The 26,110-nt window shown below is 39.7% G+C and overlaps 1 protein-coding gene across 1 annotated transcript in view; it reads left to right on the forward strand.

Moving 5' to 3' along the window:
- The first annotated feature begins 3,558 nt into the window (after window positions 1-3,558).
- Window positions 3,559-26,110, forward strand: part of EIF3H (eukaryotic translation initiation factor 3 subunit H) — an 85,964-nt gene continuing 63,412 nt past the window's right edge. The window contains exons 1-2 of the mRNA XM_068182622.1: window positions 3,559-3,715; window positions 22,085-22,241. Of these exons, the coding sequence (XP_068038723.1) occupies window positions 3,596-3,715; window positions 22,085-22,241 (277 nt within the window). The 5' untranslated portion in view covers window positions 3,559-3,595. The remainder of the gene's footprint in view (window positions 3,716-22,084; window positions 22,242-26,110) is intronic.

Raw genomic sequence — 26,110 nt, forward strand, 5'->3', positions numbered from 1 at the left:
CACTCGATGATCCTGATGGGTCTCTTCCAACTCAGCATATTCAATTATTCGATGACTCTATTATATTGTAAATTAAAACTGGATATTCATATTAATATAACAGCTACGAGAAATAGTAATATTGAATTAACTTCATTCTCTATGCAAATTTCAGAAGGCAATGCCAGTGGGAGTGCAGCCTTCAGTCATGGAAACATAAGGGCAGGACTCAAATTTTCAAGACCTACATGATAGCTGAGCTCGCTGGCCACAGCACACTGCCCTGAAGCTCGGGGATATTATTGCATCAGCCTCTCTACAAACTGCTTGTAGGAAATTCCCCATATCCCACTGCACCTGCACTTCAGTTTCTTTGGGGCACAAGGCACATTTGACCTCAGTGTGTTTTGGTTTGCAAAGACAGGTATCTGCTAAGGCAGTCAGGAGCCTCCCCTGAAATGGAAAAATAATTTAGACCCCCTGCCTCTGAATTGTTACAAATTTGAAATTAAGGGGGGCTCTCAGGCAAAAATATGGGACCAGGAATAACAGTTCTTTATTAGGGAAGAAAATAAAAAGATAAAATAAACAATGCAGTGAACTAAAACAACACTGACAGAGTCAGAATACAACCTGAAACCCTGTTAGTCAGGGTGTTGGCAGCAGTCCAATTGGGAATTATGGCTGCAGTCTTCCTAGAGTGTCAGCTGTGGTTCTGTTGGAGCAGTAGTCCTGTATAAAAGGGTGTAGTCTTCCTCTGAAGATGCAGTGGAAGAGGCAGCTGTTCCTCTGGGAAATCCAGTGCAGAAAAAAAGCCATGCTGGTGTTCCAGAAACTCAAGATTACATCCAGGTGGAAATGCTTGGCTCCTCCCTCTGGGCAGAGCATCTCACAATGGGATGCTGCAACTTTTATCAGTCATGCAGTGGCACTCAATAGGCCATTAACAGCCCACGTCTCCCCGGGAGAAAAGATTGGTTTGTAGAAGAGACAAAGAAAACTGCCCAATTAAGAGAAGATAACTGCCACATCTCTAACAGATGGCAACTGAATACATCTTGCCTTGCAATCTAAGACACAGTGATGCTGCCATTCTGAGCTGCCCCTTCAATCTCCATTTAAGAATTATTTTCCCAATGGAAAATGTGAAGTGGGATAAATCATAGCCTGCTTTAGACATCTATCACAAGGTGTCCTTAGCAGAGCTGGATGTCCAGATTTCTTGTTAGGGTCAATGCAGTTTAGTCAGTGATATCAGTGGCATTTAGGATACATTTTGCCTTGTTGGGATGATTATTATACTGGATTCTTTGTTTGAATTTGTTCCAGCACCAATGCAAGCAACTGATATGGACTATTCTAAGTGATGTTCGAATAGTTTTATAGGAACAGGCAAATGGGTCTGTGGCTGCAGGCAAATACAGATATGTTTTAATATTGGTCTTGATAAATATGTTCCTCACCCTTAATTAGAAATGACTGTTAACTACATTGTTAAAAATATAAATTTTTATGAAGTCACATATTTGTCTGAACAGATTTGGGGGGTTTGGTAGGGTTGCCTTTCATAGAACATTGCATTTTTCAGAAGGAATTTGAAGAGTAGAGCTTGAAATTAAATTTTAAAAAAGCAGACAAGAAACCCTTACCTCAAACAAAACAGAGCAGCAAAACCAACTCTTTTAATGCAACACAAACTCATTCCTGAGAATTGCATGAGCAGCTGATAGTTCAGGGATTTGTGTAATGTTAAGAGTTTGCACTGATGCCTCGTTATTCATGCTCAGGACAGATATTCATGTCACTCCACATCAGTTTGCTTTTTGTAAAGATACAAAGCTTTCAAATCTATAAGAAGTACATGTCCCTCAGCATTTGCATGTTTATTAGGTGTAAATCCTTCCTCAAGACCGGAGTCTCCTCAACCATGCCGGGGAGCCCTTGCTGCAGCCCACGGCTGGCCCAGCAACAGGTCTGGGAATTCACATCACTGTGGCATCAGAACTGCCCGAGGTGGCCCTGGCAGATGGAGGTTTCTGGGCTGTCAGAAATGGTTTGCCAGGGGCCACATGGCAGCTGGACCAGGGCAGTGGCCCGTCCCCTCCCCTCAGCACTGGTGAGGCGACACTTCAAATCCTGTGCCCCTCCCTACAAGAAGGACATTGAGGGGCTGGAGCGAGTCCAGAGATGGACAATGCATCTGGTGAAGGCTCTGGAGCACAGGTCTGATGAAGAGCAGCAGAGGGAGCTGGGGGTGTTTGGCCTGGGGAAAATGAGGCTCAAGGGGGACCCTATTGCTCTCTACATCTCCCTGAAAGTGTTGCCAAACAGGTTCTTTCACCTGGTGTGCAAAAGGCTAATCCACAGTGTTGAGGTATATAATTTATTTACAGTTCTGTGCAGAAAGGGGTGCTGGGTGGCAAATCCACAAAGCCAGCACAATGACTACCAAAACTTTTCACTATTTATACATTTTAGCAAAGACACTAATGTTCATTCATTAGAAGTTACTTAGTTCTCTTATTAATTAGTGTTCTATTGGTTAATCATTCTCTTGCTCCTCATGTTAATTCGTCTGTATGCTAAGTCTTTCTCTTCCTTTGTGTTGGTGGCTTTCTTGAGTCATCATTTCCCACTGCCGGAATGACTTTTTACCCCATGGGAGCTGATACAGCACAGTTGCTGAGTTGTCCTTATTAGTTTCTTCCTTATCTTGAGAGTTCTGCCAAATGCCCTTGTGGCCCATAAATTCTGCATTCTTTGTGTCCGCTGCCAGTGGCACATCCTTCTTCCCAAGCTCATTGTCAACTTCCCCCTAGGTCTGAGATCACTGAAGCATATCCAGCACTAGACCTTAACAAGGCAACAAGTATTTTTTCTTTCTAATGTCTGGACATCACTTAGCCCTTGTTAGCTGCTATCTAATTCACAGATTGAGTCTCCTTTCTTGTTGATTAGGCTTGAAGGTATACAAAGAGCAAATATAAAAGAACATACTTTCTTAATTTTTTTTTTTTTTTTTACGTATTTCACATTTTGGAACCAAAGAAGGTTGAACCCAGATGGAAGTTGGCCTCATCTTCCAGGTAAATAGCGACAGGATGACAGGAACAGAGGACATGGCCTCAAGCTGTACCAGGGGAGGTTTAGGTCGGACATCAGGAAGAATGTCTTCACAGAAAGGGTGATTAAACACTGGAATGGGCTGCCCAGGGAGTGGAGTCGGCATCGCTGGAAGTGTTCAAGAGACGCCTGGACGTGCCACTTAGTGCCCTGCTGTAGGTGACGAGGAGGCGTTTGGTCACAGGTTGGACTCCATGATCTTGGCGGTTTTCTCCACGGTAAATGATTCTGTGGAGAGGCAAGCCGGCAGGGCAGGCTCTCTCGGCTGCCCATGCCGGATGAGCTGGCCCAAGGCCCAGCCTCTGCGGGCACCCCCGGGCCGGCGGGGCCGAGCCAGGCCGGGCCCGCAGCCCTGAGCCGGCACCGCCGCCATGCCGGACCCTGCGCGCGCCGCTCCGCGTTCCCGCCCGGGGCCCTTTGGCCGCGCACCGCCCCAGCCGCGGCGCCGCTTCCGGTGTTGCGCGTTTCCCTTTCCGGCCGTGCGGGGGCAGCCATGGCGTCGCGCAAGGAAGGCTCGGGCGCTGCCGGCGGCGGCTTCGGCGCCGCCAAGGGCAAAGGCAAAGCCGCCGCCGCGGGAGACTCGGCAGTCAAGCAAGTGCAGATCGACGGGCTGGTGAGCAGAGGGCCTGGGGCTTTCGCGGGCCGGGGGCGGGCGGGGTGGCCGCGTGGAGCCGCCGGCGGGGCCCGCGCGTGGGGCGGTGCCGCGGCGGAGCCTCGTGTCCTGCCGGGACCGGCGCTTCCCGCGGGGCAGGAATGGCTTCCTGTCCCTGCCCAGCTTCCCGCCTGTGGCCGGGTCCCCCGTCCTGGTGAGGGGAGCGGCTCCCGCCCCGTGTAAGCAAAGGCCGGGCCGGGGCAAAGTGATTTGTGTTTAAATGTCCCATTCCACCTTTCAGTTCCGCCGCCCCTGTGCTCGGAGTTGCTCTTTGCAGCTTTCCGACCTCATAGTCATACCGTATACCCAGAAATGCCGCAGGTGTAAGAGCTGAGAAGCACGGAGGGTTTTTCCCTCACCCTTTGTGCTTCTTGCTTTCTCTGCCAGGGCTGCCAGGACCTGCTGCGTTTGCTTAATGGGAAATAAAATAAAGCGATGGGGTGAAGAGACTTAGCAGAGAACAGAGCCATCCTAATACAGACAATCAGTGCAGGGCTAAAGTGGAAGAGCGTCTGCTAAAGTTGGTTCTTGGCTTTGCTGCTGGATCTTTTTGTGTTGGTTCAGGCCTTATAAAGTTGGTAACGCTATTAATGACACAAGGAGAAAAAGTTCCTTAGGGATAGAAACACTGTTTTTTACTTCATTAGCTTTACCAAGTGTCAGTAGAACGCTGTACAGCTGGAGTGTGAAGGAGAGAGTTGGTACCCTGGTTATGAGAAAGAAAATCATAGTTTTGAGACAAGCTTTGAAGCCTGCTTGGCATTATTAGTGGTAGTCCTCAGCTCTTACCCTGGAGGTATACAGTGTAGTAAATATTTGGGAAGACGAAAAATAATTTATTTGTGTGTAGCAGGTCTTGTGAAAGAGGAAATCTGAATCCCATTTTTTCTGCCCTGTTCTGTCCAGCTATCTGTGCCTGTGGCTTTGGTGCATGGAGCATTTTCAAGGAGTGGTGAAAACTGACCAGTTGTGAAATGTTCCTAAAAACCCAGCAGTGGATAGCAGACTGCTCCTGCTGCAGGCTGGTGCCGTACACTTTGATAACAGCTGGTAAATTTGAGATTTATTTTGTTCCTGATTGTTCTCTATCAGGCATATAATCTGCTTTGTGAGCTGCTGTTGATTCAGATCAGCTGTGAGTGGCCCTGATGCTCTGCTTCCGACAGTCCAGCAGGTGCTTATGATGGTTTTTTTTGTTTCATGCTTTTTTTTCCTTCTCCTTGTATTTTCTTCTGGCGCAGCACAGTGGTGCCTCTCACATGGAGTCACTACAGAGGGAGGTGATTTACTGAAAACTATGAAAGCTTTCAACTTTCCACCTCCTGAAGATGTCTCCTAGACAAAGTGTTCTCAGGACATTGACATTGGTTTGTAAACTTTTGTGACGTCTGTGATGGAGAGAAATGTTGGCATAAATTTGCTTGCTTGGCAAACAAAGTGACTTCTGTTATAAGTCCTTAAAATGTCTTACTGAAATTCTTCTGAAGTGCTTCTGATACCCCATGGTTTAAATGTCTTGTCTGCTCTCACAAATTAACAGGACTTCATCAGTCATCTTGATGATGACCAGGGGGATTACATGCCAAGAATTCTGAATTCTGGTGGGCATCAGGGGAGTTGGTGATCTCTTCCTCTTCAGTGGTGTGTCATCTCTTGGCAGTGTCACAATTAATCCTTCAAATGGGGCTGCTTTGAAAGCAAAGGCATGTTTACGTAGGCTGCTTTGGAGTCTGTGAGTGCAAAATAGAAGATGCGTCAGTCATCTCTGTATGCGAGAAGGTGAAAGTATGTTTAGAAAGCTTGGTGTTTCAGAGGAATAATAAAGTAAAAAAACCCCAGTATTTGTAATGAAAAGAAGTTCTAAATGTCAGGATGTTACCTCCACAAGTAACAATGCAGCAATATTTGCTTCTCGGGCCTCTTTTTAAAATCTTGTACAGATAAAACATCCTGAAGTTAACTTCTTTCTTATTTTAATCTGTTCAATTTCTTAATAAATAAACCTAGATTGAAAATAGATTACAGTGTGGATGGTCTGGTCTTTCTAAGAAATTAGAAAATGCAGGGTATAAAATAACTCTCCAGAAGCACATTATAAAATGTGTTTTTTTCCTTCAGGTGAGATGTAAGGATTCACGTATTTGTTTTTGGCCATCCTGACAAAAAGATCAGATCGGGTGCCGTATGTTGCATCCTGTTGTTCTTACTTCCTGTTGTAGAAATTTGGATAGATATTCCATCATGTTTTCTCCAGTCAAGGAGCCCAAGGAGAGCTCGTGTTTACAGTAGTGCACAGGCTTGGGAGAGAGTGACTGGTGGGAAAGAACCTGGGGGTGCTGGTTTACAGCAACCAAACATGAGCCAGCGTGTGTCCAGGTGTCCAAAAAGACCAATGGCATCCTGACCTGGATCAGTAGCGGTGTGGCCAGCAGGACCAGGGGAATGATTGTCTCCCTGTACTCAGCACTGGTGAGGCTGCACCTCAAATCCCATGTTCAGTTTTGGGCTCTTTGCTACAAGGAAGTCATTGAGGGCCTGGGGAAGGGTCTGGAGCACAAGTCTGATGAGGAGCGCCTGAGGGAGCTGGGGGTGTTTAGCCTGGAGAAAAGGAGGCTCAGGGGGGACTTTATCACTCTCTACAACTGCCTGAAAGGAGAGTATAGCCAGGTGGAATTGGTGTCTTCTCCAAGGTAACAAGTGATAGGACAAGAGGAAATCGCTTCAGGTTGGTATAGGGGAGGTTTAAATTGGATATTAGGAAAAAATTCTTTACTGAAGGAGTGGTTAAATATTTTAACAGGCAGCCCAGGGTGGTGGAATCACCATTCCTCAAAAGTGTTTGAAAAAAACATGTAGACGTGGCACTCAAATACGTGGTTTCATGGTGAATACTGTGCTGAGGTTGGGTTGATGGTGGGACTCAATCTTAGAGATCGTTTCCATCCTAAACAGTTCTCTGATTCTATGATTATCACAAACTGTCAGAAATAATTGTACAGAAATGCCATAATTTGCTTGCATCTTTATTTTTTTGCAAGAAGTGTTGATGGACTCAGGTTTGTTCTATTCTAGAGATTCTTCAATGGGAACCAAATATTTTGTAATTCACCTGCTAAAATTAGTCAGATTTGGTTCACTGATATTATAGTATTTTCTTTCAGTAAGGTGCAATAAATTTCAAACTATAAGCTGATGTATTTTAGAATATAAGAAATAATTATTCCTTTGAATGATTTTTAGGTTAATGGAAGATCTCGGAGACTTCTGTAAAATACTTCCCTAGTGAAACTCTAACCATACTACACTGTCTAAAATTGCACTTATGGAGGACTTCCTTGGCATATTTATGCATTTCTCATTATTTTAGTAGTGATATCAGGCAACACAGAAAGCTGTCAAGGCAGAAGTGAACTGGTGCATTATTCAAAGGCATAAGATCTGCTAGGGCAAGTAAGTAGCATTTTTACATGATGAGCATCAAAGTCTGTGTCATTCAGAAATTGAACTAATATCCAAAACCAGATACTCCATGTGGTGGATTGTGGGTTGTGTCAGACCACTGATATGTGGGTGATGGATATATGGAAATTTTCTTCTGGAAAACAGCAGCTGTGGGATGGGAGATGGGGAACTCTTAGCAAGGCGAGTGTGCTGCCAGGCCAGCTAAGTGGTATTATTAATCCCATTTGCCTTCAGCGTAGTTACACGGCACTATGTTTTTACTGGGAAGGTGTTTCATTCTCTGCAATCTTCTGCATGAGGTTATTCTAGGAAGGAAGGTAAAAGTAACTAAATTCTTAAGCTCCAAAATTACTTTGTCTTTTTAAATCCTACCCTTGTATTTATTTACACATTCAAAAAAATTACACACCCAGGAATGGTTCTGAAGAACAGTGTTAGCTGACTGAAAAAGGTTTGCTTATACACGGCTCTTGCAGAGTAATATAACTAGATCCATAGCTCATGCTATAACATTAATATGTGCATTGGTTTTGTAATTTCTTTCATGGGAATGATGGTTCCTTTTTTACTCAACCACTGCATATGATTTCTTTTTAGATATATGTCCATTGCACAAAATTTTTATATATTGTAGGAAGTAGCAAAAGTTATGTAGGCTTTTCAAAATGCCTATAGGTTTCTGTTCTTAAATCTTCATAACTGCTGATGTGCAAAAGCGTTAAAGCTAGTAACAAATTGCCTCTACACCTTAAGATATCTTTGTAAGTTTGTTTATAGTAAATACAAACATACATTGGCCAAAACATAAGCATGTCAAGAAGATGGTTAAAAGTTGTAGGCCTTGTCTGCATTTGTGCACCATCATCCCCAGTGGGGCTATAGTGCCACATTCTCTTGTGTCAGATACAACTGATTTAATCAAAGGTTGTTACTTCAAGCTTCATTACATCATCTCTGATTTGGTGATGGTGTAGTGTGCCTAGTGCTTTGTATTCTTATCTATGGTAAATATATATAGAGGATTTATTTATTGATTGATTTATAAAAACGTAGATAAGAATATATGAGTCTACATAAAAAAAAAAAACCCTCACATCATTACTGAATTATTTTTCAGTAGTTGCTGTATTCCTAATTGTGATATTTAAGTTGCTTATGCCTTTTTTTTTTTAATTACGATCCATTTTTGCCATAAAGGGGTTGGATACATTGGACTGTATCCTCAGCTCTTTGTAGGGAGGAGCCCTTCAAGATGATATGTTTGATCACAGTAAATGAAATAAGGTACCATGGTTACTGAAAATCAATTTCTAAGACTTTTCTTGCTAATGTTTGTGTAAGGACATTTTTAAATGACAACTTTTGTTACTATTGAAAGAAAGGAGGTAAAGCCTATATTAAACTGACTAAAATCTATGACATTTCTTAAGTTGTGAATATTGTGGTTTTCCTAGCAATTCTTGTGTTTATTTTTTTCCTTCTTTACCCTTTTTGAAGACTTTGCAAGAATGCACAGTGGTGGGTTCTGCATGCTGTTATTTGTAGAGTTTCTTGATGTTGCAGAGCTGTAGAGTAGTATTTTAGGATATAACATCCTTCGGGCTGTATTATATTTTGTGTGTCTTCCAAAGGAGTTAAAATGGAATTTTAAGTTGAAGTTCAATCTTGTTGACTTTTCCTTGACCTGTTTCCCTAAAGAGTTAGATCACATTTTGCTGGCTCTGAGAGTTGATGTGTGAATTGAATACCGGCTTGATGTATTCATGGATATCTTGAACCATGGAGAAGACAGAAGAGCTTTGTTTTATATTCTATTAATCTTCATGTGTTAACAATGAGTTACATGAATCTAACCCAGAAGGGGACTTCTGACATATAATCTGTGCTTAAATTCAGAAGAGAAAGAATTAATGTGTGCTGGTAAGTTGAAAGGGCAAGAGCCTCCTTGGAATATAACAATTTTCAGGCTTAGTGAAATTTCTTGAACTGCAGTAAAGTACCCATATAATGATGTTCTGAGAATGCAAATTTCAGTGTGTTTTGTCAGTGGATAGGAGTGGATATGTGCTAACAGAGCACAAACTTTAAATGATTTGTAAGAGTGCAGTGGTGCACTCAGCATCTCCTAAGTGTCATGGTAAGTGTACCCTAGTGAGGCATTTAGAACTGGAACATCTGGTATCGCTTCATGCCATCAAACTAGTGTGCTGACAAAAGGAGTTACTCTAAATGTGGAGGTAGCTTAAATGTGTTGAGCAGTGTTACACTTCAGGACTTCAAGGGGAAAGTCTTACTTCAAAACAGGCTTTTCTTTCTTTTGTTGCATGCAAAGAGAAATAATGTGTTGCCCTCTACACTGCTGTCACTAGCAGTTAAAATCCTCCAATTTTTGGCCCTCTTATGTGCACATTGAACTGGTCTCTGTCGTTGTAATAGTGAATTCATAGCTCCTGTGAAAACAGTAGATCGTGCTCTTGTGATTCCTATTTGGCCGTGCTGATACTGAGGACAAGAGTATTTCCACCAGATATCTTTCAAATAAACTCCTTCCTACCTTTTAGTGATTAAAATGTTGCATCTAAAATGCAGCAGGTAATAGTCGTTACCTTTTGTCCTGGTTGCTGTTAGCTTTGACTCAGTGCATTGGGTGGTGACCAGTGATGGCTTTGTTGCTGAGGCAGTGCATTATGTCTGCTTGCACACTGGAATGTTCTCCTTTAGCTTTCAGTTCATTGTAAGAGGATTACAGCTTTGCAGCTGACATTAGGTGTGGTGTAGGTGAGGGAAGTGTACACAGAACTGCAGGCCCCAGGGAGAAACCCAGCAGGTACAGATACTTAAAGGTCCTTGGTGATGTGTATGAAATGAACAACTCCTAGACCCTATTCAGTCTTAGGACTTTTTCTTCCACCTTTTAAATAAATCTTACAGACTATATGTAAGGCCTTGTAGGAAGAGGAGCAAACTTTTTTTTTTTTTTTTTTTTTTTTTACCCCAAATCTTTGAAAAAGGATGATGTATCTTCAACTTATTGTTGCTATGGTACTTTATCATTAATCTTTCTTTGCCACAGATATTTTTTGGATATGGTTACTTTGGATGTTGTTTTTCCATGTTTACACACAAGCTCAAAATATCTTCTCAGTGATGGTACAGTTTTGAGCATGCTTTTGTTTCATATAATTGTTAATCTTCCAGCAGCATTAAGATTGCAGAGATGTGATATTGGCTTTACCAACAGTGTGTAGCAGTTTAATTACGTTACCACATAACAAAATCATATCAGCTTCATGGAAAGTAAATTAATTGTTAATGTACCAAGTGGAAAAAATTTAGGCTTATATAATAAATATTCTTGTTAGTATTTTGTATGATTATTCCATAATCTAAAACTAAGACAATAGAGCTTAACTTTGATAATGTCTTTTTTAATGTGCATACACAAAGTTACTTCAGCATAAGGGTGGGAATATTTTTGAATGACTTGTATATGGATATTTATTTTAGATAAGCATTCTATTAATTTCTTTTGGCTTTATCAAATTTTAAAGTTAACAGACAGGCTTATTTACTCACTGTAGTTTGAAGATATGCCTGAATTTTGCTTTGTGAATGCAATAACAGGTTTATTCTCTTTTGTAAATATTTGGGTTTTTTTCAGGAAAGAGAGTGTTTGGATGTTGCTTTGAGCATGTAAGTCTTGTTGGTCTTTGCCTTTGTTCTGCTCATGTGTTGTATCCTGCTTTGCAGTGTGTTTGCTGCACATCCTTCCTGTTCCTTGGAGCCCATATCTGTGCAAGAAGCAATGTGCATACCCCTTCCTGTTTAGCAAGTTCTTTGGTGTTTAGGAACTTGGAGGTATAAATCACTTACCAGTATTTGGGTATTTTTTTGTGCATACCTGAGAAAAGTATGGAGTCTGACAAAGCGCTTCATCAATGTAGGGCTGCGTTTTGAGCACTTAGGTCTTAGGGTTTTTTACTATTACATTATTATCAATGCAAAAAAAATAGCTGTTTTAAAGCTTTTTAAACTTTAGATGAGACTTAAGATATTTACTGCAGCTGTCATCACTCCTTGAAAGCAATTTGAAAGAAGTAATGCCTTCTCCACTGGCACTCTCAGTGATAAAATTAGAATTATTGTTTTTAATCTCTTTGTCACAGTAGCTGTTATTAGAAATGGAACTCTGCTGGAAGTGATTTTCATGTGGCAGTGTTCAGATGATGATGAAAGGCAAATCTCTGTTCGAAAGATGGGAAAGCTGAAGCAATAACTGACGTTCATGGTTTGGGCTTTTTTTTTTTCCTCCATTTTATACTTTTAAGTCAGCAGGAAAACTGAGACTTCATGCAGGCTTGGTTCTCTGGATTGCACTAGCTGTTACTAGGAGGATCTGACTCTGTTGCAGCCCCTTAGCACATAACCAAGTGTTTGCCAGAAAGGCTGAGTATTTCAATGTGGAAAAAATCATTGTGCCAAAAGTTATAAATTATTAAAATGATATGGAAGTCATTCCAGTAGGGATTTTACTGGTTACTTGGAAGCATCTGTTGAATGCATATGGAAGCCATGCTTTAAAGACACACCCCTAAATAGCATATTCCAGTTTCGTTGTGCTGGGTATGTTTTTTGGAAAAGATCGGTGGTCTCAGATGAACCTCCACTCCTTCATCCCCATCTAGATCTGCCTTACTTTGCTAATTTTTGAAGGTAAAATAGATAAGGGTAACTGTCTTGCAGTTTTTCTTCAGCTTCAAAGTGGTAGTAGTGTGGCACAATCTGATTAAAGAATAGGCCATTAAAATTGCTACTGCTGCTTTTGGCTGTCATCTTTAAATCTTTTTATAGGAAGCTGCTAGAAGTTGATGCTGAAGAAAACTTTGTACTTGCAATACACTCCTTGTGCACCACGAATTTTGAACATTGGTGATTCACTAATACACAGAACATGTGTATCGACTGTATGCTGAAGGATAAATGTAGAGTTCTGGTGTTTCGAGCAGAAAATGTTGAAACTGCCTGTCTCTACCACTTCTATATCATTTCCATATGTTCTGCTCTGAAGGAGTATAGTCCTCAGCTTTCATTCTTGAAATGATGGCTAGCTATTGAATTAATTAAAAATAATAAATATTAATTGTATTGGCAATTTGCAAAAACTGCCTGAAATACTGAATGTTTTCAAAAGTTTTTTGTTCAGTGAGATTTGGGAAATAGAAGAAATAATATACTAAGTAGTCCCAGGGAAATGCTCCATCCTGCTTGCAACTAGCAGAATTTTGGATGTTAATCTCATCACATCCCTATCCCTGCCTCCTGACAGTGTGCTAATAATGTCTAATGCCCTGCCCTTGCACGATGAGGTCCTGGGGCTCTCTTACGGAGGTGTTTCTCTAAGGAAGTGATTCTGCAGTGCCCATGGCCTTGACGGTTTCCATGGGAATGTGCATGAATCCATATACTGTCAAATGTGTTATGAAACTTTGTATTGCAGAGAACTACATTTTACCAGCATGTGAGCACAGCAATGGGGAGTTTCAATGCACATATGTAATGGTGCATTTTTACTTACACTGAGGCAACATTAAAGTGTGCTAATGGCTTGTGATTAACCCTGGAGATGGTTGCTAACATGAACTGCTGTAAAAGTCAAGTGTAGTGGGACAAAAATGAAGAAGAGATTGGTCTATTTGGTAACATACACCTTGATTAACATTCAGTATTTTCCTGTTTTAATAGCCTTTTCTTTTCTCCACTATTTAATTAGTTTTTCCTTTGATGTACTGCAGTTTGTGTTTAACTGCTTCCTTTTGCAAGAACAAGCAGCTCACTTGGACGTGAGTAAATAAATGACTTTAACAGATATTTCATGGTACCTACAAAACATTAGCTGATGAATGTAAATTCCTGGCAGAGTCAAGGAAAACCACAGCCTATGAAAACCCAGCATGCCTCTAGCCAAAACCCAGTACTCTTCCCCTCTAATGTTGAACTTGTGCAGAAACAGGCTTGGTGTCTGTACTGTTTCAGTTCTTCACTCTGAACTCCACCTATCTGTGGAGTCTTGTCTCAGTTTGTCTATTCCATTTTATATTTTGACTATTAACCAGTTTTAGTTCTAGGTATTTAGTTCTATATTTTGACTATTAACTAGTTTTAGTTCTAGGTATTGAGAAATGGTCTCTTCCATGTTCAGGGTCTGATTTTACATGAAATGAGTGATTTTTGTAATTTGAAGTAGCTTTTTTTATAGGTTATGATTTTTTTAAAATCTTTGTGACTTTGAAAGTGTCCCAGTAATAGAATGAGGGAGCAGCTAACCCATATATGCAGCAGCTAAGCTTGCTTCCAGTGAGTGAACAGCCTGTGTGTCAATCACTTGGCAATGTCTGTAGGAATCTGGGCTTGCACTGTGGAAACAACCACCTTGACTGGAAGTGGGGGCTATTGGAAGGTGCAGCCAGACTGTGTTGAAGTAGGGAGGCCCCCTTCTTGTTAGAATGGTTTTCCCTCTTGCTTTTAGGGAAATTCTAGAGCTCTTGAGTCACAGCAGTTTGGAAGTAATTATTCTTAAAAAGAGAAATAAAGCAACTGAAAGAGCAGGTACTTTAAAAGTGTTTTCTGTGGGGTATTTTGGTGGTGGTTGAAGATTTGCTTGCAGTTTGTGTTGAGCATGCTGCTGAGCTGCACATAATCTATGCAAGACTGTTCAGAAAGTGAAAAATGAATGGAATGTCTACTTTTTCTAGATTAAGCTTCAGGGTAAGCAAGGTACAGCTTTTTCAGCCACTCCAAAAAGTGCACATAAACAGTTAATGTTTAGGAAGAACTGATAAAATGCCTCTTGGCCAGTCATTGACTAAAAATTGTGCTTTGAGTCAGCCACTTACTGAGATAAAATGACAAGGGATGTTATATCTGGCTTATTGCTGTATATGGATATTATCACATTCTTGTCCTGTTGGAAGAAAACCCTAACCAAATGCTGAAGGAAAGTGAGATAGCTATGAGTAAGAGGTAGTCTGGGAAACCATCTAGATTCCTGTAATTACAGGGGGAAATGGTTTCTAAACCAAGCAGAAGTGACAGAAAAGACTTGTTAAATCAACAGTCTGTTATGATTTGGGTAGTTTTCTTTAGCCTCATGCACGTATTGTAGAGCAGAAAGGTTACTGATGTTCCTTCTTGCAGTTAAGTCATCTGAAGTCTTGAGGTTTACAAACTAAGCAAGTGTTATAGTACTAAGTGATGTAGTAAGACACCCAGGGAACAAAAAGCTTTGGATGCTTCTCATGTGCTTCTTAATACTCAAAAATATTAATATAGTACAGAAGCATGTAACATCATCCCCCCATAGTTCAAGATGGACAATTTTCCATTAAATTTAACATGGATTTCCAGAATGGTTTGGTGCTGAGGACCTACATGAGACAAAATTGACACACTCCTATAATTTATAATTTCATTGTGAAAATACATGTAGCATTCTCTGCTTGATGCCCACCTCAGATCAATACACATTGTTCACTGTTGGTGAACTTAGGCTCAGCTCCAAGAAACCTCTGCTCATGTCAAAAGGATATTTTGCTATTTGCACCCAATTGAGATCGTATGCAATGACATGCAGTGTTCTGTTATGCTTCCTATATAATTATTGTTTTAAGCCCCAAATTTTTGTCAAGTTCAGAAATAAGATATTAACATCTGGTGTTGAATTAGCCGTTGAGTGACATAAAATGTAAGCTTACTCTTCCAAGAACTGTATTTATAAAGACTTCATAAATGATGCTGTTTTACCTCTAGCAAGTCAAGATAAGGGTAAATTATTGCAGGGCGTTTGAGGTCTTCTGTCCAAAAGATGACTGCTGTACTTACTAGATAGAACAGTGGGGGCTAAGGCTTGTTATTTCTGAAGTTGCTGTTCAGAACAACATTTTTCTGAAGTTACCTTGCTTTTAAGTCTACTCGGTCTTGGCCTTATGTTTTTTCAACAGAATAGTTAGATTAAGTAGCTTTTGATTACTTCTCAGGGAATTAATTTTTTTTTTTTGGCCACCAAACATAGTTAGAACTGAAGATATCTGCCAGAATAATTACTTTAAGATGTTGAAGGTCTTAATGGAAAATTATTTTTGAAATTTTTTTCTTCTTCTGAGATAAAATTGCTTTATTGCTTTATAACTTTATAATTGATTTATTGCTTTATAACAGCTTTATTAACTTTTATTCTAAAGTTAAGTATGAAGAAGAAAAGAAAAAAAATGTCTAGACATCCATGATGTCAGAAATGGTTAAAAATGCAGTCCTGTTCAATAAGAGAATCTAGAAAAACTCAAAGATCTCTGCAAATAAGCTGGAATATGCATTTAAATGAATTCTGTGTTTATCAGTAGAAATACGTTGCATCCCAGGTTTAGGTTCACATGGGTTTTTCCTTTGTTAGTTTTCCAGTTCTCTGCACCCTCGTGCATCCCCCGGGTTTTCCCCTACTCCTGCGATTTCCGTGCCTGTGTTCCCGGTCTCGTGGTGCCACTCACCCCAAAGTCCTGCGTCCGCCCCTGCCGTGTTCCCATTGGTCGCTGTAGTACACGTCATCACCGTGATGTCTGTACTCCTTGGGCGGGAGGGCTCCTCGTCCGCCCTGTCCCTTCCCTATTTGATCCCACTCCTCGGCATGCTCGAGGCCATTTGCGTCCGTGCGAAGGTGGGAGCGGCTGTAGCCTTTCCATCGCAGCTCTCGCAGCCAATAAAGCATCCAGCCGCCACGCGGACGGATTTGGACGAATTCCCCGCCTCTTTGTTTCTTCCCTCGCGCCGACGGCAAAGCGCAGCCATCAGCCCACCCCGGAGCGCGACAGCAAAAGCGCCCGGAAACTGTGGCGAGCCCCGGCCCCGACGAAAAGCTGAGAAGCCCAAGCCGGGCATTCGGGAGCTGACCGGGGCAGACAAAGTAAAGAGAAGCCGCGGAAATAGTCATATTTCTTGAGATTAGTATAACATGTAAAATTCAGTTTCACCTCTAATCTTAGTTTCATAGAATGGTTTGGTTTGCAAGGGACCTTAAGAATCATCTAGTTTCAGCCCCCCTGCCATGGGCAGGGAAGCCTTTCACAAGACCAGGTTGCTCAAAGCTCCATCCAACCTGGCCTTGAACACTTTCAGGGATGGGACATCCACTGCTTCTCTGGTCAGCCTGTGCCAGTGCCTCACCACTCTCACAGTTAAGGAATTTTTCTAACATCTGATCTAGAACCACTCTGAGTTTGAAGCCATTCCCCCTTGTCCTGTCATTACATGTTCTTGTAAATCCTCTCCATTATTCTTGTAGGCTCCCTGCAGGTGCTGGAAGGCCAGTCAAGTCACCCCAAGGCCTTTTTTATCAGGCTGAGCAAGTCCATATCTCTCAGATTTTCCTCACAGGAGAGGTAATTCCCCAGCCTGTGTTGGTACCAGGGGTTGCTCTGACCCAGGTGCAGCACCTTGCCCTTACAAAATCTCATGCAGTTCCTGTGGCCTACTTCTCAAGCTTGTCCAGGTCCCTCCGGATGGCATTCTGTCCTTCAGGACTGTCAACCACACAACTCAGCTTGGTGTTGAACTCATGCCGTGACTTTATGTGGTGGCAAGCCTTGTGCCACAAAGGTTCATATCCAACAGCTATGAGACTGGGGTATCAACCTGTTGATTTTGTACTTCTGACATGTTATCTGTCACAGTGCTTTCTAGAACCCTTTTCTGTGGACTGCACTGATTAAGGTTGAATTTTCTTTGTGTGTCTATAAACATCTGTCTCCTTAATCATCTGGAAGAATGTGTCATGTGTATCAGACATGTGTTCTCTTAATGTTAATCCTTGCAGTAATATCTTTATTTTACTTCAGAGTTCCTTTTCTCCTGGCAGGAAAGCTAAGTGTCTCTGTTATTGTCTTATCAAATGGTGCTGTAGCCAGGAGACAAATCAGCTCAAGGCAAGTTTTTTTGGTCAGCTTCCAGAACTTGACTTTTTTAAGTGTAGGATAAGCACTTATCTGTAGTGTGTAAAAACCTCATCTGGAACTATTAAAATGTTAACATTGCTCATGTTTCATGATATCTAGGTTTTTTGTATTTTTTCCAAGTCTTTGTTTAAAAACAAAGCCATTCCATGCTTATTTGAGGATTTCAGAACTGTTTAATTAACTTTCATTTTTTCATGGCTAACTGGTTGTTTCAGCACACCACCAGTTGCAGATTTGCTTTTGATGTAGGGTTACCTGGGGAAGGAGACATGGCCACTAAATTAGAGTAAAATGCGGTATGTCTTCACGTGGGTATTAATTGCTAAACAGTCCAACTCTTTATCCAGAGGTGGCATATATGCATTTTATGTGTATGAAGAAGATGTTGATTCCAGGCAACTTTGAGTTTAACATGATTGCCTGAGTCATTGTTAGTAATGACTTAACATTGTGATCTGTCCATTTACAAAGCTGCATTATCAGTTCTCTCTTGAATTTGGTTTATGCTAGGAGTTTAAGTAAATTGCTCATGCTGAAACACTCAAGAATAAAAGTTCATGGTTTGAGTTTTAAGGGTTTCTATGGAGAAGGCTACATATGTAATATAGATGTATTCAAATTGTATCACAGATTATTAGCAGTCATAGCTTTCAAGACCCTTTTGCCAAGCTAACTATTACTGATTACCGTTGCAGTAGTGTTAAGTACTTAAAGGATATGAGCCTCGTGGCACCTTCCATGTGAATGCTGAAACCAGCTACATAACAAAGAGTTATTTAGACTCTCTCCCTATCCTCTTCCCCAGATGCTGGCAGTTGATGCTAATGGTTGTGACCACAAAGCTTTCTTGGGTGGCAAAAAATGTTAAGCATTTAAGAAGATATAAATACTTAATTTAAGACTGTAGATCAGTGTGCTACATCATGTATTCATTGGGCCAACAGAAGCTCGCTTGTTTGATTTCACATGTGTAAGACATGGCGCAGGTACTGGAAATCTGGTTTCAGTGTGGTGACATTCAGCTCTCTGGAACACTGCCATAAATGAATCCTCAGTGCTTTGATTTGCTGTTGTTTCTCTTTAGATAAATGCAGAAATGTGCATCTTGGTATATTCATGTCCCTACAGTGGGATCTTCACAGAATCCTCTCCCCAAAGGCTCATGATAGTTCAGCTGTGGGTTCATGTTACATGTATTTTTGTAGTGAGGTACAAACTTTTGAAATGAACAACTGTGATGTCAGGATATAGCCCAATTTAAAATTTGGCAGTATGCAGTTAAAATGTGTATCTTTGATGTTCTTAATAGTTTCAGAATGGCTTTTAAATTATTTTTATTTTTTTTTTTATTTTGACTTTATTCTTAATGTTTGAGCTGTGCTTTGAAGATTTGGAGATTAGAAGCACTGCAGAATTGCAGCATTTTTTTTAAATTGAGGATTAATGGTCATATAAATCTGAGAAGTGGCTTCTCCAAGTGATTAAATTACTTTGGTGTTTTTGAACGCTAAATTTACAAGACTGGGGGGCTCTTGAGTTTTGTTTAGGAATTATATGTTTATCTTTTTCTAAAGAGTCACTATGTACCTGAATATTTCTTACATGCTGATTTTCTAAATCATGCTGCATATGATTATTGACTTGTATTCAGGGCATTAGAGTTTAGAAATCTGAGGGCTTTTTTGTTATTTGATACATTTTCTTCTTAAAAACATAACCTTTCCTGGCTGGCCAGCTGTGTTACTTCAGTAACAGCAGCAGTTGAAATGGCTTGGTTCAGGTACTGTTAATTTTGTGTAGCTATGGCATAGCAGTGAAGGGTTTTTAAAAACAATCATAGCTTGTACAAAGGAGCAATATCTCCTATTAGGGGAATAATTGGATGGGAATTATAAATGGTGTTTGGAAGGTGAATCAGCACTGACTGAAAGATGCTTATACTGGTGTTCATTTAGAATTCTTTAGGATTTCTTTAAAGTGTTATTTGGAAAATGGATATTTTTCAATGTGCTGTGTTACTTGCATTATTTATATTAACACTTACTACATTTATTTTCAGACCAGTATAACTACGCTGATTCTGTTCTGATGCTTCACAAACATAACATCTTTTAGGAAATATCTAGATACAAGTTAGTGCTCATTTTTCTTGGGTGTATGTGGTTTATTCAGTATGAAGTATTTGTTTGTACATTCAGTCAGAAATGTCATGGCATTGGTGTTTGCATAGTGGTCAACTCTTCCTGCTGTATCTAGACTAGCAAACAAATGGAAATGACATTTTTAATGTTGTAGCTGATGTTATTACTAGATAAATAGTTCTGCTTTACACCTGCAGGTCTGTTTTTAGTACTGAAACACAAGTTTCAGAGCACATTTCCTGCTTGGTCATATGGTAGTGTTTTGGTGGCAGGTTTTTCAGTCTGCATTGAAAAGTCTGCTGTACAAAAGACTGGTGTCTTATGTGCTAAATAAAACTGTCCAGAACCAAGAACAAAATGAAAACAAAAATCCTCTGTCATTGGATGCATCTTTTTATAAGCTATTTCAGTAGCTAATGTATTTTCCAGTGCAGTCATAAACACAAACTTCTGCAGTGTCCTAATGGTTGTGAAATTTGGAGTATTGAGTTCATGAACTTTTCTGCTCCCTTTCTCAGACTCTGTTGGAAAACAAGGTTGCAGGTAGGCTTAAATCCCTGGGGTCTGTATCTCCCTGGGTAATGTCTGCTCTGGTCTTCAGTCTGGAGATTGAAAAGTGCAGGCTTGTGTAATAACTTCATTGTGTATTGGGGTATTTGGTTAACATTTAAGCGCCTTGAACTCCTAGTTTTCTTTCTCCGAAAAATCATTGATACTCTGTGACAGCCCATGCTTGTTTCATTTGTGACTGCTTTCTGTGAGCAATTATAATCAGAAACGCTGCAGCAAGTTGGCATTGTATCACAAATGCTCCTGGAATGAAATCAAACAAGCAAATAACACTCACATTTACAGGGACAGTCAGTGTGCATAGGGAGCTCAAGAGAAAATGAGAAAAATACTGGAAAGATGAAGCCTACAAGACTGTAAAGGTGCTGAGAATAGTTGTATAGTAGACAACTGAGTATACTTGGTGTTGTATAGTTATGGATGCTGTGACTGCAAAAGACAGAGACAGAGCTTATGGCAAATATATGATAAACCTTAGCTTTACACTAAATGCAAGTTGAATATTATTTATGTACTGACTCTGTGGTACATTCATCTGCTATGTCCAGGTGATCTCAAACTGGTGGTTGCTGTACTGCTTCCATCACTGTTAAATACTGCTTCACCGCCCACTGATCTTAATTTCCTGTTTGCCTATGAAATAAGATGTATATAACCAAAGTATCTCTTTGTGTCTCTGCTCTTAGACCTGTTTTAGCAAATTGAATAAAAAGGTGTGGCTGCATTGAATAAAAAGGAGTGACAGATGTGAATGAATGTTGTTTTCTATCTATGATTGAGAAGCTTCAATACAAGTATATCTAGATTAAAGAGGAAGCACAAATGAGTGATACTGTAAATAAACAAGGAATCAGTGGATGTTAGTCCAGTTTGATACTGAAGTCCAACTTACTTGAAAATGGATATTTCTTTTCAGTTTTACCCTCTCTGCCCTGCCTCCAAGTATGAAGCTCATTTTCCCATTTTAGCCCAAGAAGGCAGTGTATTTGCAAATAATTTCTATTCTAGTCTCCTTTTTCTTTCATTTAATCTGTATTGTCGTACTTTAATACATTTAATGGTGTTTTACAAAAAGTGACATCTGCTAATCAACAAAGGAGAAAGCTAGGGACAAATACATGTTCCTGATGTGTAAGTATGAGCTTAACTTCCTTTCTTTTCCCCTCCTCCCCTGTAGAATGTTCATTAAAAGCCAGTACTTGTACAAAGATTATTCTGAGGGCAATTGAGCTGAAATCTACTAAACTAGTCTGTTTGCCAGCAGATGTTAAAGTAGTATTGCTTTAGTGAAAGCATAATCATCAGACATTTTCTGTTGAATTTTGAATGAATGGATTAGTGTTTAGTAAAATAAACCTCTCTTACGCCTGACAAAGCCTAAGTTCTTTCAAGTCAATGTTTGTAGTTAGTGTCTTACCTTATTGTAGTTCTTGTCAAGTATAAAATGTTATTCAAATATGAAGTGTTGCTAGCAAACGACTGACTATTTTGAGTGGTTTTGTTCATACTGTTCCAATTTACAGTATCATCTCCTGAGAATTATTCATTGTAGAGTTCAGATTTAAGGAAGGAAGTGGAAATTACAGTGTTAAAAATATTATGAGTAATTTGTGCATATTTTTTTTCTTTAATCATTGATTTTCCTTAAATACCCTATGACATGCCATTCACATTATATAACTTGAACTATCATCTGAAGTAAAACTGCAGTGAGATGTACTTTAGAAGATTAATGTAATTGAAATCTGATGAGATCTGCACCTTTTAAAAAATCCTACCGGTTTCTGCATAGTTTAAGATGTTTTGTTAGTTCCTTGTGCACTGTTTCCCTCAAGAGGGGGATTATTGGACCTGCAAGATACTGTTAAAAGCTCACAGTTGAAGCGACAAGCTAAAGTAAAAAGGATCAATATTTCATTTTAGAATGGCGTTTCAGAAAATTGGTTTAGATCTGCATTTTGATGGTTAATTTAATGGTCTTGTTTTTTCCCTGTAATATTAGGATGGCTGTCTGTTCCTCAACCTGTATTAAAATTGCTGGTGCTTAAGCTCACGTGGTTTGCAGCTCTAAACCATGCAACAAATTTAAATTCCAGATACATAGTCTGAGGACAAAAATAATACATTGCATATTATGATTTTGTTTTGTGTTCTAGGTTGTGTTAAAGATCATTAAACATTACCAAGAAGAAGGACAGGGGAATGAAGTGGTCCAAGGCGTGCTGCTGGGTCTTGTGGTGGATGATAGACTTGAAATCACAAATTGCTTCCCTTTCCCTCAACATACAGAAGATGATGCAGACTTTGATGAAGGTAATATTTACAGTTTTGTACAACTTAGACTAAAAAGATTATTTGTATAGGTGAAAAAGACCTTTTTTCCCCACATGGTGAGCAGGAGCTTGTATGTACTCAGGGAGATTTTTTACTGTGGGTTGAGGTGTCAGTGGGTTAATCGGAGTGCTGTCCTGAATATCCAAATAAAGCTTGTCTGTATAAGGGAAGTTATAGGGGATGAATACTGCATTATATGGACATTTAGTTTAGGATGAGACTCCACACAGGAAGTTACACTAGTTTCCTGTCTGTAATTCATAATCACTTTAAAGCTTTTTAGGGAAATGGCTGTGTGTACGTGTGTGCATACATACACATCTGGATGGAGCTCGGCACATAGATTGCCTCTCTGTGGATTTAATTGTATGCATTAAGTACTCATTGAAAACCTGGAGAGCAGAGCTTTGTAAGTTTTGGGAGGCTTTGGCTAATTTGAAGTCTGGGTGATCATTTTGCTTTCTAAGTGAGCTAGAATGTAGCATGGGTGGTTTCTGTCTCAGTGTTTTTTGCTAGTCCTAGTGATGTTTTGTTATTGACACTGTAAGTTAGTATGATTGGCTTGGCATAGAATGACATCAAAATCATAAAGCAAATTTAAAAGGCTTACAGTTCTAATCTTGGTATTATAAGTATATATGTGTGTATTAAATGATACTAGTAGAAAAACTTTGTTAGGGCATAAAGCATCAGTTTAACTTCAAGAGTAACTAAAGAGGCAATATAGTCAAAGTAGTTGCAGTTGATTCTGTTTTGATAATTCAGTTTGTGCAAGATCACTTAATCTGTAAGTATGAACTGCTTTTTCTTGCTTATAATGAGACTAGGTATTATTAAATTAATATTTTATCTTACAATAAAAGAATCTTGGACTCTGCTTTTATAGCAGAGATAATTTTAAGAATTCTTTGCAACTTGGTAAGGTTTCACCACTGTTTATTGCTTCCTTTGTGGGATTATACAGTTAGGTCAAAGAAAATAAGAGTGCAAAACAAAAAGGAATCTTAATTGTCCTACAGTAACATGGTGCTTGAGTCAGAACTGTATTTTCTAAAGCCTAAAAAATATTTTAAAGATTCCTTCTCCTCTGGAGCTCTTCAAAGGATTGAAGTAATCTAAATTCATAATTGGACCCCATGCTTCATTTTTTCCTGTAGAAAATGGCTGAATTATTTCCATGTAGCTGATAGGAGAGCAACCATTGAAATGAATTTCTCAGTGTCAGAGATGGATTCAGCTCACTGTAGGATGGCTCCCATGCTGAGCTGTAAGCCTGTAATCTGGTATGCAGGGTTCAACTCTTCGTGTTTGGGAAAAACTTCCTTCCAGGAAAGTGATTTTTGGTACAAGTCTTTCCTTTTTTAGCAAGTAGGCAATAATCCTGACATTAAGTAAGGTCCAAAGGCAAAGCTTCCCTCACCTGGACCCCTTAGCTTTTCAGCTTTCTGTTCCCATGCTGTGGGCACAGAAAGCAGAGCAAACTCTGGCCAGAGTGGGAAGTGAGCCTGTGGCAGTGAGGCTGATGCTGCCTCTGGCAGTGGTGGGGAATCTGCAGCCAAGTCAGGGATCTTGCTGTGCTAAACCCTGTAAGCTAATTCAGGAGAATTTCCCATTGGTTTCCATCTTCCTTAACCTGTACTTCATGGATCAGAGAGATGTTGCCTCTGTATTCTTCTCAGTGTAATACAGTTAAATAGACTGAACCACTTAGGAAATGCAAAATGCTCGTGTTCATTCTGCATTCCCTGTACTAGGTGTCTGTTGAGCTGTTTAACCTATGTCGTAGAGCCTAGGGAAGATGAAAACCTAAAGCTGTTGAGGTTGCTAGCTTGAGCCTTTAGTATCTTTTTAGGCTCAGAGTTGTCTTCTGTCTTGCCAGTGTGAAAAACAGTAATGTTTTATAAATACCCCCTGTTTGTTTTCCCTGGAGCTGTGTTTCCCTATGCAAGCATCCTGCCAGATTTTCAAAAGATTCTTTTTCTTCTAGATGCAGATAATTCAAGTAGAGAAATCTTTTGTTATATGCCAGAATATTAAAATTCAAGATGCTAAAAAACAAAGACTACAAGGCACCTTGTTCCCCCTATGACTTGCATGTTACTTCAGTACCCTACCTGGCTTTATATATTTGCACAAATTCAGGCCCACAGATACGGAGGGAAAATACAAATGCCTTAGCACTTCCGCGCTGCTATCGCACAGAATAATACTTAATGTTGTGCTCTTTTTGTCAGGGTGATGTTGCATCTTCTTCTGCCTTAGTGTAGGCCTAAGTGGTCTCGAGGTGATTGCTGTTAAGAGAATTTGAGCTTTTGTACAGGAGGGTGATATTTGAGCAAATAAACTGTTGGGTAATTGGCAAGACACATTTACGTGAATGTTTTCCTCTTTTAAGCTGTGCAAACCTAATATAAAACACATTTTTGAGGGTGCTAAGAAAATATCCTTAAATTGAACTTGAAATAGGTATGCATGACATTTAAGAATCAGTTTGATAAGGATGTATTTAAACTTGCTTACAACAACCATTTTTAAGATATGCTTAGTTTCGCTTTTGTTATGGTGCCATTTTGTTTCTTGCTGCTAATGCCTGAGATAGTATCAAATTTTGACTCTTTGCTGTTACAGAATTCCTTCAAAAATTAATTTTTAAAAGAAACCCCATATCTGAACTTGTTCTTTTAGTGCAAGAACATTTTTAATGCAGTTTGAATTGGACTATTTCTGAAACTACAGAAAACAGAGAGAGGTTTTTTAACTTCAGGTAATTCTTACTTCAGATGTGGGCGGGCTGTCCACCACATATGAGTCCACAGGTGTTTTTCATCTTAGAAATTTTCTCCTGCACTGTTGTCTTCCTATGATTCTTTTTACAAAGTGCAATTTTTTTGGTTAGATTTCCTGTCAGGGAAGTCTTAAACACTTAGGCTGGCCTGCTGCAGCATGAGATTTTTAGTTGGGGTGAGAGGGTTCAACCCAGCTCTCTGTTAGAAATCTGTAGGTGAAGTTTAGTTGATGATGTGTGAGCTAATAGAGGAAAATTGCACAATTGTTGAGTCCTCAGCAAAAGATGCTTCAATGTGAATGTTCAGTATTTTAGGGCTGCACTTTGGGCTTTTGGTTAGGCATTTACTTTTCACATAATTGTGTTTCCTTATTGCTGGTGCACTTAAATCCTCATAGGAGGCATTGATGTTATTTTTCAAAGCACTGATCTTAAATTTCATAAAGATACTTTCAGTGATTTAGACATGCAACCCCTGTTCCTGTGCCCCCTGTCTCCCCTTCCTCACATCCTCCACCCCACAGATTCAACTCTTGTTTAAATCAGATTTCTGCTGTAAGGATTTTTGGCTTAGGTACTTCTGTGAAAAGTTGTAGTATTCCAGCTTGTCTTACTGAGGGTAGTTTTCTGAGAAGTGCTTTCACTTTAGGGCACTTCCAAGCCTTTGTCTGAACCTAGTTTTGCTGTCTTTCAGTTAAGGTCTACTAAAACCCTTATTTTCTCTATGTTCTTCCCAATAAATAAATGTACTTCTCATGTCTGTATATTTCTAAACAACATGTTAAGTTCAATCCTTTACACTTTATTGAGTTTATCTTTGGTCCTTTTCACTGACTAGCTTTTCTTCCAATTTAAAGGAAATTTATATTCCCTTCTTGGAAATACAACAGTTAAAAATGAATTATACCTCTTGTCACTCATTATAGATGCTGTGAGACATTATTTTGAAACAGATTTATTTCAGTCCGATGTATTTTAGTAACTTAGTTACAAAGCTAAAATAATAAACAAAGCCCTGTGGTAAATACTCCAATCGGAACTTTGAGACAGTTATATAATTATA

Source organism: Anomalospiza imberbis, chromosome 1, assembly GCF_031753505.1.
Source record: "Anomalospiza imberbis isolate Cuckoo-Finch-1a 21T00152 chromosome 1, ASM3175350v1, whole genome shotgun sequence".
In the NCBI taxonomy this organism is placed as follows: domain Eukaryota; kingdom Metazoa; phylum Chordata; class Aves; order Passeriformes; family Viduidae; genus Anomalospiza; species Anomalospiza imberbis.